At 39.1% G+C, this 13,866-nt stretch overlaps 1 protein-coding gene across 1 annotated transcript in view; it reads right to left on the reverse strand.

Moving 5' to 3' along the window:
* The window catches only part of Crppa (CDP-L-ribitol pyrophosphorylase A), a 313,308-nt gene that overhangs the window by 262,621 nt on the left and 36,821 nt on the right, over positions 1 to 13,866 (reverse strand). Inside the window, exon 3 of the mRNA XM_052185927.1 lies at positions 10,755 to 10,904. Within this exon, the coding sequence (XP_052041887.1) occupies positions 10,755 to 10,904 (150 nt within the window). The remainder of the gene's footprint in view (positions 1 to 10,754; positions 10,905 to 13,866) is intronic.

Here is a 13,866-nt window from a genome sequence, read left to right on the forward strand (position 1 = left end):
AGAATCAGCAAAAGATTGGGAAGAGGTGACACTGTAGCTTAAAGTTTAATTTTATCATTTATAAAAAGGCAGCATTTCTTGCCAAATTCTTAAACAAAGAGATCGGGATTGTGGAAGGTAGAAGCAAATGCCCTCAGCCTTGCTGGGAGGCCAGCACTTCTCCTCACAGGAGAGCATGCAGCAGTACTACCTGCCTCTTCCCACACTGCCAGCCCTGCCTTTAACTTTCTCACATGAAAAGGACATGGTATCCCAGATAGTCTTCCAAACCAACACCTTTCCATGGGACTCTTTTCTTTTCTTTTCTTTTCTTTTCTTTTCGTGTTTTTTCTCCTGGTACAATAGCACAAACTCAGAGCAAACCACAGGATGAAAGAGGCATGTTTTTGTTAGCCCTCCCCTAGGCTGAGTCTATAGCCTCTGAGTGTTGCCTCCTTTGATATTCTTCTGTTATTTTTACATACATTTCAAATTCTACCACATTCAAGCCATAGTCTTTAAATCTGTTCAACCTAACTCAAGAACTATTTTCATACCTTGTTAACTCTCAAGGTTTGGTGGTGGTGTTTTCTAAGCATTTTACACTAAGTACTATTCTCTATTCCACAGTATGAAAGGACAAAGACACTTCTTGAGGGCAAATCATATTTTATGCTAAAAGATAATTTTTTAATTTTAAATCATATGGTGATACACATTCAACTATTGTAGGCTTAATGTTCTATAAATTACAGTAAGGTCCTAGCCGAAGTGAAGGAAGACATCATGGCATTATCGCCTTACAATTCCAGTATAGGCTTAACACCAAGAAGTCAGTATTGCCATGTATACATTTAATACACCAATGGAAAACAAACATATAGCAATAAAGATTGTTTATGAAGTGTAATAGAAAATATCTTAGTACCTTGAGAAATCACTAAGGGAATATATAATATAGAAAGCAACATCCCTCAAAGTAAACATTCTGAGTAAATGAGTCAGAAGTTCAAAACTAAGAATTAAAATGTAAGAATATCGATTTAATTCTTCCTTATAATTCTACTGAATACCAATAAAAATACCCAAACATGAGGAATTTATCAGACATATAACTGGTTAAAATACAATGAAGACCAATGCATGGATGCCAGTAGCACAGCATGCCTCCCCTGTGAGTTTTTTGGTCTCTCCCAGCCCTATGTACCAAGGGGACAGCATGTGAGCTACAGGTCCTATATCGGCAAATAGAATGTCTATGGTTCCTCTCTATGGATACTATGGTAAAATTCCATGGCAGCTGCCAAGGTATATAGCTTCCCTCATTTCTGATGTGGCTTAGTGACAGGAGCCAGGTTTGATAGGTCAGAGTTTGACCTTCTGTGAAACAAGCTAAGAAAGAGGCAAATGAATCCTGTGTCTTTAGACAGTTGACTCAGAGAAGCATGTAAACCTTCGGTTCAGTCTATCTGGGAGATGAAAAGACAAGCTTTGTGTATTCCTGAGGCAGTGGGCAGATTAGTAATATATCTTCTTGTATCAGCATTTAAGGTTTGCCTAAGGCTTACATTCCTGGGGAGCCTCTGCCAAGAAGACATTTTTGAAAGTAATTAAGAAAATTAAAATGAAGTGGCTTCACTGAAATCAACAAATAATGAACCCCAAAGTACTCAATATGTATATATAACAGATATTAACCACACAGAGGAGGCACGAATTACTAAGAATGGATGATTAATGAATGATGTCAGAAAAAGTTAAGAAAGACAAGAAAGCAGGAGCCTAAATTACAGAATATTTTAAATAACCTCCAAATGCATTGAAGACTTATTTGCAAAGTGAGAAGGTAATACCATGAGAAGAAAACATACCACTCATGAAACACTAGCTCTACAGAAAGCTAGGAAACACAGAGAAAGGAACAATTTATGGTTTTTAGACTAATGACCAACAATTTCTCTAGATAAGGACTTCTGTGCTTAAAGGTCCCAGCAAAGGCCACAGAATCTTGATCTACACTCCAGAATTTTCCCATAAGACAACCAGAAAAATAACATCACTAAGTTAGCATTCCTGTTGTGGTAATTGTTAGAAAAAAATATAGAACAAGAAAATGACAAAGTATGTAAAGTAGAGGACACCATAACTTGGATATTGTTCAATTTCCAACACATCACAGAAATTGAGTCTGGTCTACACCATGAGGCATCATAGATGCAAGTCCTGTTTGCAATCCCAGCTAGGATTCACCAAGAGCCACTATGAGTAGTTGGCAACTGAAATTTATGCAGAATAAAATAAAGGTTTATAGAAACATTAACTGAAAACCCTCCTCTTTCAGATGCAGAATGTTTCACTTTTTAATCCCTATCAATTTCACTTTGGTTTTTCCTTTTTTCGGGCAACTCACTTGCACATCATGCACACACACACACACACACCCTTTTCATCCCTTTCCTCATATACATGGTAAGAAACAACATATACATCCTCCTCTTTCTCCTTAACTCTGTAGGTTCCCAAGGCATATCATAATCATTCTTTTTTTTTATTCGATATATTTTTTATTTACATTTCAAATGATTTCCCCTTTTCTGATCCCCCACTCCCTGAAAGTCCCATAAGTCCCCTTCCCTCCCCCTGTTTTCCCACCCACCCTTTCCTACTTCCCTGTTCTGGTTTTGCCCTATACTGCTACACTGAGTCTTTTTTATACTCCCTTTTTCAATTGAAAATATCAAAAACCTTAACCTCTAGTCCAAGCCCCATTAGACACTCAGTACTGTCCTAGTTCATGCTAGCTGAATTATATAAGATGGAAGAAAACAGTACAAGAAATTACTGTAAAGAAAGAAATAAACTACCAATAATCACAATGCTCTGAAGATAAGAGCAAAACATCTTTCACATGATGCCATTTTTTTAAGTGGTTTCCTATCAACTCAGCAGCTGAGTCCCAAACAGATTGACTATGTAAGACCCAGACTTCATTCATTTCAACCCATGTGAGTCATGGGTAGGAGATGTGTTAGGAATAAAATCCCTGTTACATTCTTTTATATTCTTATATTTCATATCCAGAGACATAGCAAAAATCATTGCATTCAAAATTGCAGTAGCATTTTACTGTAAAAAGAAGATTTCCCTCTAAAACTCTACTTTAGAATAACATGCAAATACTACAAATATTCACAGGAAAGACTAGGATAGCAAGTCTAAATTTTAATCAAATAATTCACATCCCATAGAACATTTCTGATACTAGTAAATATTGCTATATCTTTTATACATATGCATTCTCAAATTTTTAATTAACAAGTAAGCCATTCTAAGCATGGTATTCTTGGAAATGTTGTGCAAGAAGTGAGATAGAATTTCGTAACAATACAACCTGGGATATGATCTGTGACTATCACATAAACTTTCTCAAACGAGAATTTTGCGCAATTGGAAAACATTTCTGTGTAATACTCTATTGTTTACCTTAAAACTATAAGGATACAGTGGCATAGTTGAACAATTAATAGAAATCTCAAGGTACACTCTAGGTTTTAGTTCATGCTACTAACTATAAAATTTGTTTGCTGTTCTTTAATTCTTGCTATTTTCTTTAGGTATCTTTTCCTTTAGCAACTTCTTACTATATCATTATAGTAAATTCTCAAGGGGTAGTCATGTTTTCCAGATAATTTTAAAAGAAAGAAGCAAGAGAAAATCAGTGAACATCTAATCACAGAGAAGAGCCCAGAACCAAAGGGAAACAAAAAATTAAATATTTATGTTATAATCTTAAGTAACCCAAGTATCAAGCTTGCGGATTTTAATGACTTTTTAGTTATCAGCATTCCAGGCATGGTATTAACATTTCAGGATTTATGAATTCAACCAATCTTCCTGCTTTGTGTGTCTAACTCATATATGCTTTAGAAAATCAGATAGTTCATTTTATATATTAGTATAATGCCTAATATGCCAGTTACTGTAGAGCTTTCATGAGTATTTATGCAACAATTATACAAAACAATTTTAATGAATTTTTAAATGTCTAATAAAAAACATGATACAATTAAACTGATATCAAGATTGATAGTTTAAATGGAATTCTTAACTTTTATTAAAATACTAGAAATTGCCAATCTCACAAACAAGTCTCTCTCTATAGCTCTTATGTATGTCTGATAAGTATATTGAAGGTTTTATTAAGAAAATATGAGGGCTTAAGGGTATTTTGGTGTAGTTTGATTTAGTTTCTGTGTTTTCTTTTGTTCAATTTACTGGCTTCACAAATTTAACTAAGAGTCTCACATATCAGATACATGCCCTACCACTGGACTGTATCTCCAGGCCCCCTTAAACATGCACATGCATCCAAGCAAAGAGATAGACAGGTGATAAATACATGATAGATAGATAGATAGATAGATAGATAGATAGATAGATAGATAGATGATAGATAGATAGATAGATAGATAGATAGACAGACAGACACGGGGAGTCAGAGAAAGAGACAGAGTAACAAAGATATAAACAGAGACAGAGACAACGAGGCAGAGATTGTCCATATAACACAATTCATTACACTGGTAGCACTGTATCTACCTACATATATATAGCTCTATACAAAATTCAACTCAACAATATTTATTAAGAACCAAATGGGAGCCTTGAAGTCTTCCAGCTGCTAGAGGCAAGGTGGATAAGACAAACTTCTTGCACTCATGGAACTGAAATTCTCATAATGGAAGGAAAAAATCCTAAAACAGTAGATGTTAAGGGAATGTGATCTCTAATAGAGAAAACAAAGAGATGCATGACAGTCACATTTGGAGTTCAGGGAAAGCTTCGGAGGGGGATGACATTTGCATAAAGATGTAAACCATAGTGAGAAATATCTGAGGAGCATGTATAGAACACACCCCCCCACACACACATACACACATTGTATTCTCATGCTCAGATACCCTTTCACAGCTATTCTTTAAAACAGACATGTATGCAATATTAATAAAATATGAGACAGGCTGCTAAGAATAAAACAGAAACCATATCTGCAGTGATGACTACTTTTATGTCAACTTAACACAGGCTATAGTCATTTTGGCAGAGGAAACCACAGTTGAGAAAATGCCCTACCACACTGGCCTGTGGACAAACCTATGGTACATTTTCTTGATTAATGATCAATGTGGGTGGGCCCAGGCCACAGGAGGTGGTGCTACCCCTGGGTGGGTGGTCCTGGATGGTATAAGAAAGCAAGCTGGAATGTCCAGTAATCAGCACTCCACTATGGCCTCTACATCTGTTCCTGCCTCCAGGTACCTGACATGAGTTCATGTCCTGACTTTCCTGGATGATGCACTACACCCCCTAAAATGAAATAAACTTTGTCTGCTCCAGTTTTTTTTTTTTTTTTTTTTTTTTTTTTTTTTTGGTGGTGGTGGTTGGTTGATTGGTTGGTTGGTTGGTTGGTTGGTTTTGTTTGGTTTTTTTGTTTGTCTTTTGTTTTGTTATGGTGTTTCATCATAGCAGTAGAAACCTTAACTAAGACATCTACCTTCATGGGGCTCATAGTCTATCTGGAGTCAGATGTTTCACAGTTGAATTCCTAAGTCACTGTGGGAAGGAATTAAAAACATGGAATGGCTTGACCTAACTCCTCTGCTTCAAGCTGGAAAAGCTTCCCAAAGATCTGTTTCTTATCTGAAGAGCAACATAAATCGGAACTCAAATCCCAGAAGAAAGAAGCATATGTGAAGGATCTAAAAGGAGCTAAACATGGTCAGAGCACAGAGGAGATAAGCAGGAGGACATAAGGGAACTAAGAACAGCAGGCTGCACAAAGCACAGGTGTGGCCTCCACACCCTCCAGAGTCACCTACAATATCCAACAAAGTCACCTAAAACATCCAAGTGCATATGCCTCACGACTCAACTTTAACCAACCTGTGCTACAATGAGCATATGTTTACTCAGCTATTGGAAAATGATGAATTCCAGTATGCATTTTTCACATGAGTTGCACAAAGAGAAGTTCTATTCTGAAAAAAAAAGTCAATATAAATCCATATCTCAAGGCCAAATAAATTACTGAATCTTTCAATAGCTTTGCAGATTTCTCAATGAAGTTTTTCTTATAGTTTGTTATAAATAACCGCAAAAGAGATCTGCTTTTATAATTAGAAAAGATTGTGTGTGTGATTGTGTGTGTGTATGATTGTGTGTGTGATTGTGTGTGATTGTGTGTGATTGTGTGAGTGTGTATGTGTGTGATTGTGTGTGTATGTGTGTGTGTGTGTGTGTGTGTGTGTTTAGGCTGAATATGAGAGTGAAAGTTCCTGGGTTCAATCTCTAGCACAAAAAGAAGGTGGGAAGATAAGAAAAGACTGAAACAGCAGCATTTACTCTTCCAAAGCCTAAACATGGTGCTCACAACTGTCCTGTATAAAACGCCTGCTCCCTAGAGCTCAGACCCTTCCTACAAGGGTCCATCTCTCACTGCAACACTGTCTACTAGTGAATCGTTTCCGTCAATGAACTGTTAAGTCCTCTATCTTGATCTAAAACTATTTGTACCTACTCACTTGTTCTCCTTAAATATGCCAACATTCCTCCCCAAAGTGCTCCTCCAGTCTCCCTGAAGTTAACTCAATCTAGGTTTTCAAGTACAGCAATACCCTCAATCTAGTGATTGTGATCTCAGCAATCTGCTAAGATCCCTGGGCACTATTTTCCACAAATTCTTATCCATCCCTTAGCACAATGTTTCTGCCATGCTGAGAATTTCCTTCACTGGGATTCTGGGATGTAACCTACTTGGCTACATGACCAATCATCTTTTCCCTTAGCCAGTTATTCCTCATCATTGTAGTGTGCTCTACAATGTTTTCCTTTACAATGATGCCTATGCCCTAATCCTTATTATCTATTAACAGATGCCAAAGTGCTTTGATAGTGTGATTAAACTAACAATCATGAGACAAGGAAATTATCCTGAATTACCCAAGTGAGTCCTAGAAATCACAGGCATCCTCTAAGAGGCAGAAGACCAGAGTGAACTTCAGTGCATGTGGCCATAAACGTGCAAGGAAAGGGCCAGGAACAAGTAATGCAAGCAACACAGAGGAAAGGGAAGGACAGGAGGCAAGTCCCCTGGAGTTCCTCCAGAAGTGGCACAATGCTGTCAACACCTTGATTTAGACTTCCCATCTCCAGTTTTATTACTGGAGCTTTAAGGCATGAGGCTTCTGACAATTTTTAGAAACAGTAAACAGTCATATGAAATAACAATTCCTCTACAGTGTCAAAACCTTGGCTCGGCCTTTTGTTCTCTTCTACTCTTTCTACATTCATTCATTCATTTTATGATCGTGGTCAAATCCAAGGCATTAAATGCCTAGATGACAGCAACTCTATGTCTAGCTAAACATCTACACTAAAATCTTTCTCTATTTCTAAAGTCCTAGGACACAGTGGATTCAACTTTTGGGAGCCCCAATAAATTAGTCTAGAAACAAAGAGAAGAGTAATGTTGAAAGACAGGAAAGAAAATTTTACATATGTACATGTGTATTCAAGTACACAGATAGAAGATAGATGATAGATAGATAGATAGATAGATAGATAGAATGAATGAAAAAAAGAAAGAAAAGAGACGAGAATCAGAAAAACGAGTTAGTTCATGCCCTAAGTGATGTTTGCAGGGAATTATGGAGACATGGTCTACTGCACTGGTTCAGATAAGAATATAAAAAGTCTCAGCTTCAGTCTTTCTGAAACCCTCGAACCCATGTCTGATAGATGACATCCCTACTGACCATAATCAACTAACCCTTGTATTTACAGATGTTAATATTAGTTCTATATTGTACAGGAGTCAAGCAGTCTCTGTCAAATAGTAATCTAATTATTCATTATCCCAGCTCTAGTCAATACCATCTTTCTACTGGTGCTTAAAGAACTGCCCATGTTTAGGAAGTCAATCTGCTTCTGTTCACAGGATGCCTGTATACCAAATGTGTGGTTCCAAAACAAGTGGCAACTTGGTTCCCATACTGTTCTGCTTAAAGTAAAGGGAATCACTGATGCTTTGATTGTTCCTCGGCATGAGATGGTCTGCCTGAGCTCTCCTGTTCCTGAAAAGCTTGGGGCAATGACTGAAAATTTGTAGACTTACCTCCAGGATTCTGGAGGAGATTGTAAAAGCTGGAAGTTGAAAATACCTTACTTAATTCTTCTTCTTTTTATTAGACATTTTCTTTATTTATATTTTAAATGTTCTCCCTTTTCCTGGTTTCCCCTTGAAGTCTTCAGCCCCAAAAGGGAAGATTTCTATACACAGTCTTAAATGACTAACATTTACATGCACAGATGAGTCAGGATATGATCCCAAGTTTTGAAGCAATAAAGGAGGGAGATACAGGATGAAGGAAGAGCCTTCAACTTCATCCTACTATTAATTAATCCATTAATCATTCCATGAGAAAGCAAACATTCCGTGTTTTTACCAAAAGCAGTTTACTATTCATTACGCTTACTTAGCACTTAATCATATTGAATGGCTTCCTCACTGACATAAATCACATTGAGCTGAATTTGTAGTAAAAAGTCAGGTTTAATTGACAGGTTCTTGGACAGGTTCAGTGAAGTCACAAGGCTGGGGTGGGGACTTCTTAAAGGGAAGTAGAGGATAGGGACTGGTGACATGATGGTGAGGTACTAGGGTTATATCCTCATTTGGTAAGTTTAGAGACCTGAATGTGAGTCTTAGGTCCAGTAGTCCCACTGGAATCCGGAACAGGGCTGGTAGTGTCCATTGTTTTGTGCAGCCTTTTGCAAATGTGAACTCCTTGTCAGAAGAGAAGGATGGGGACCTCTTGGCCCAGGCCATCTTGCCTTTTTCGCAAATCCACCAGCCTAACAAAAATCTCATACATGCAAGATTCAAATTCTAATCTCCTAAAACCTTCACTTCCATCTCAAATAAAGATACCTCTATCCTAGCCTCGCAGAACAAATCTTTAAGCTAATAACTATTCCTCATCTTTCATATGTGAGATACAATCTCCTGGGAGAATTGTCCCAATTTTATCTCATTAGCATTTCACACTACAGAATCTAAATTATCCCAGTTGCCAAAACTATATTGCCTGTTTTGGGCAACAAAATATCACAGAAATGACTTAAATGAAGAAGGGCAAATGTTGTTCATGATTCCAGAGGTTACAGCCTAACATCAAAGAAAGAACCACTCGTAGCATAATGGTAAAGAGGCAGAGAAAGAGATTCAGAATGAGAGCAGGTCAGACAAGGTATTCATGCTAATAACCCCAGTGCAGAAGTCCAAAGCCAACCTGGTCTACATAGATACTTTGAGGTCAGACTGGGCTATGAGAGCCTGTCTCAAAAACCAAAAAGTAAACTAAAAGAGAACAGGACAAGGCTTTTCTGTCAAACGTATGCCACCAGTAGCCCATGTCTTTCAGCCTCCATTATAAAGTTTCTACCTTCTCCTACCATTGGGGCCAAGTAGTCAACACATAAGCTTGTGATAGACAGTTCAGATTCAAAATACAATGACATAGAAGGGCATATATTAAAGTTAATAAACACTTTCAGAAGCCTAAGAAATGTGCCAATGGCAAAATGTAGCTCAGAAACACCCGGTCTCTAAAATGGAATATGTGAACTCAACTTGGAGAAATTCATAATAGCAAAATGAGTATAATTAAAATACAATTCTCAAAGTAATGTCCTGTATTCCAAATTATTTTAAGGAAAAGAAAACTGGCTGAGTTTCTCATTAAAATAAAATTCTATATAATCTTTTTCTAGAACTAACTAGAGCCAAGTATTGATAACTGAATATATGTATGTAAATAACCACTACCACTAACCTATATCTATTTCTATAACCTATATCTGGCATATTTAGCATAAATGTACTTGTTACCATTATCCTACAACCCTAACTGCCCATCTCTTTTGACACACTAATTACCCAGAGCCAGTCAAGCACAGAGTTACTCCAATGTGCTTCATTGAAAAGTTTCTGGTGGATCAATTAATAATACACAATAATGACTTATCCGAATATGTAAATGAATGGCAATAAAAGCATATAAGTACAGAGGGTTCCAAACAAAAGAAGAAACACATATATTCTAATATCAATTTGTAGGGTGATATTTTTATAGTTGTTTAAGTTAAATATTTAGTTAAGCTGTTAGGTATCTGTGCCAGAAAATTTATTATACAGGACCTAAAACTACTCTCCTCAAGAAGACAAGTTTGTGAGGTAGGCGTGGGCTGGTGTTTTGGAAGGCACTGTTGTGGCACACTCACATGCTTGAACTGTCTGAATGCATAGCCCTGTTCACCCAAAGCATCCGCATTCCTCTGGAGACTGTGGAATGTCTATAAGTGCTAGCCAGAGGACATGTATGTGACCAAGCCCAACAGAGCCCCTGGGCTCGGAGCCTCTAATGGACATCCAAGCATTACACCTGCATTCCTGCACTTGCATTGCTCTGGGAAGTATTTCCTGGGACCCATCAAAGGAAGGGAGAGCAGGGGCAGCTTCCAAAAGAATTCTGCAGAAGCGCTGCCTGAGCTTCTGTTCTAAGCCAATAGAATACCCTATTGCTCCAATGTAGCACAAACTGGCCTAAAATACAACTACATGATGAGTCTCACAGGTTTTTCTAGAAATTCAAATGTGGACATAGTTTTAAAAACCATGACAGAACCAGCAGCTTTTTGAAAGCCCAGATTCTTACCTGCTGATACGCTTCATAGATCACATCAAAGAGAAAAGCCTGGGGCATTTCACTTGCCCTGTGCTTGGCACGGTCCAGTGAGTGGTCTAAGTGACCATCAGCAGAGGGACTGATGACAGTGGACACCAAAGGCCGGATTGCTCCTGCTGCCTAGAAGACAAACAAAGGGCAAATGCATATTTACTTTACCTACAGAGCATTTGAAAGAAAACTCTAAATTCAACATCATACTTCCAAAAACAGACTTCATACTTTCAACAATCTTTCTCAAGAAAGCATGCAAACAAAAGTGTTTGCTCAATCCACAATTCATATCTAAAATGTGAATTTTTGAAAATCAGTTTCATAGAACGGCAATTCCACACACTTTAAGATGGAAATACTGTTGCATTGTATGGTCCTTTTTATTTCCATCAGACAGGCTAAATTGGCTCAGTGAGTAACTAAATGTGCTGGCTATCAAGCCAGATGACCTGAGTTTGATCCCTGGGATCCGCATGGCAGAGGAAGGAAACAGACTCCCACAGGTGGTCCTCTGGCCTACATTTGCATACCATGACATATGCACCCTCACACATCACACACACACATAAATAAATGAAATAAAAAGCCTTTCCATCCTAAGTCACTGAGGTCAAACTCTAGAAAGGAATGTTACAGGACAATTGGGTTTTCCCTGAAGATGGGAGGGAAAGAAAGAGGCTATTGTGAAACAATTGAAATGAGTTTCAAATTAATGCTTAGAAACGAGCGTGCTTTCAGAAAATTTAATTTACACATTGGATCATTAAAGAGACAAACTCCCCAGGATCCCCACTTTAAGACTAAACAACCTGAATAACAAAGAATTTATGTCTTGCTCTAATTCATTTTACAAACATTTCTTTTCAAATATAACGTCTGTGCAGCACTTCCTCAGGCAAGGCGTCCACTCATTTCCATTTCTACAGTGGAAGCCCTGTCTTCTTCACAGCTGCAACTAAACTGCCTGTTAAGGAGGCCTCCTGACTGACTCCTCATCCTCCGTTTGCTTTCATTAGGCAAGTTTCCCTTGCGATGTGCTCTTGACTGCCCTTACCAGGCAGCTATCTCAATGATGTGGCCTCAAAGGAAGCATCCCAAGTGCAGTCAACTGAACCGCTGTATCTTTACTCCAAGATGACACTTCTTCCACAGAATTGTTCTGTGAGTATCTTGGTTCATGAGAAATAAACCAAGAGCGCAGTGTGCTCTGAGGAGACCATGCTCTCTGATTGGAAGGATCGTCAGGATAGTTTACAGAAGCCAGGGGAGGTGATGGGAAACAGAGGTACTGCATGAGCCAAGGGACAGTTTTTAACTGCTTCACTGTTTCCAGCCCATCAAGTCAACGTGGAGCCTAGACACAAATGTAGACGTGATGCAGCCAGAGGCGAAGGGACTCACGTGTATGACCTACGAGGGGTTGAGGGTAAAAAGGGAAAGAGATATGTGCAACCCTAATTTTTAAGGAAAATATTAAATTTTCATTAAAACTACCTATAGGCATAACTAGAATTCAATGCCAGGCCATAATGAAAAAGGGGAGAGAGAGAGAGAGAGAGAGAGAGAGAGAGAGAGAGAGAGAGAGAGAGAGAGAGAGAGGAGGAAAAAGGTGAGGGAGAGAGGGAGAGGGGAGAGAGGAAGAGGGAGAGGGAGAGAGGGAGATAGAGAGAGAGGGGGGAGAGAGAGAGAGAGAGAGAGAGAGAGAGAGAACATGAAGGATCCAGATTGGGAGGGCAAGAGGTGTCACAGACCTCCCCGGGAGGGAAGCAGGCCGTGAAAGGTATAAAAGGTATTTTTAAGGCAAGCACTGAAAACTTGTGAGAACTGTCCCAGCAGCCCACAGCAGACTAAACCTTATCTGAGAAAATCTGAATCTCGGTTGGGAATAAAAAGTGTATGTGGTACTTCAGAAGCTACCAGCTCCTCCACCCACAGCTCAGGGTAATGGCAGCTCCAAGAGAAGTAGACAGAACTTAAGGGAGGGATGGGGGTGCAGAGGACCAAAAACAACACAAACAAAAGCGCAGAGCCCTGGTTGCAGCTCATAGTGGAAAACTAGGGAGGCAGTGGTCCCCTCAGCACCTTGTACAGACACTGAAACCATGCACATGTGGCCCAGATGCTCGACTGCGCACAGGCAAAGCAAAGTTTCTAAGCTAGGAAAAGACAGGCGGGAAGGCAGCCCAATTCTTCAAGGCTCTATTTAAGTACCAGGACAATGAAGTAGATGTTACTCCAAAAGAAACTGGACACTATCTCCCCCCACAGCTCCAGAGTAGCACAAAAATATTATAGGGGGAGAAAAGGGGTCTAAGATTAAAGTTCTATTAAACTTCCCCTTAAAAGGGGTAGGGGGAGAAAGAGAAAGAGGGAGAAAGAGAGAAAAATTCAGACTAAGTCCATTCTTAGAAAAAGGAGATTATAAGAATGACCAATTAAGAAGATACTGGAATCTTCAGAAGACGGGGGGGGGGGGGGGGGGGGCTGTTTAAGGCTATTTCCCAGAAGGCACAGGAAGCACGGCTAGCGAAACTCCCACCCACTAGGATCAAAACAAACTTCAAACATTGGTCTTAAACCTACCCCTGCAGAAAGGCCAGTGTTTAACTGGGTCGGATTGCAAAGTAAGTATGCCACAGGCATTATGAAAACTAGAGCTGAACAGCTCCCGAAGGATGACTGTGAACAGCCAGGAGTGATATCAGTGACAGTGTGCAGAGGAATCAAAGCAGTCAGAAGCAGCCAGGCCAAACCCATCATCTCAGCGTGAGGAGGCCACACGCCCAACTTTCTGACCTCTGAGAAAGCGATATTTGAAGCTTTCTGTGCAAAACATTCAAGTAGAGTGCCAACTCATAAAACAAGGAATGACATTTCTTGGGAAGGTATACGGTAGGAACCAGTCAGTATCTGGAACCAGAAACACATATTTGTAAACACATTCCATTTTTAATAAAGCATTGTATCCAAAAATAACAGTCTGACTGGCACATGAAGAGACTAGGGAAGCCACAGAAACTGCCCCCAGGTAGACATGCAGGCTTCAAAGCACCTCTGGATAGTGTATTCAGAAAACTAAGGGCATCAT

This window comes from Apodemus sylvaticus, chromosome 6, assembly GCF_947179515.1.
Source record: "Apodemus sylvaticus chromosome 6, mApoSyl1.1, whole genome shotgun sequence".
Classification (NCBI taxonomy): Eukaryota; Metazoa; Chordata; class Mammalia; order Rodentia; family Muridae; genus Apodemus; species Apodemus sylvaticus.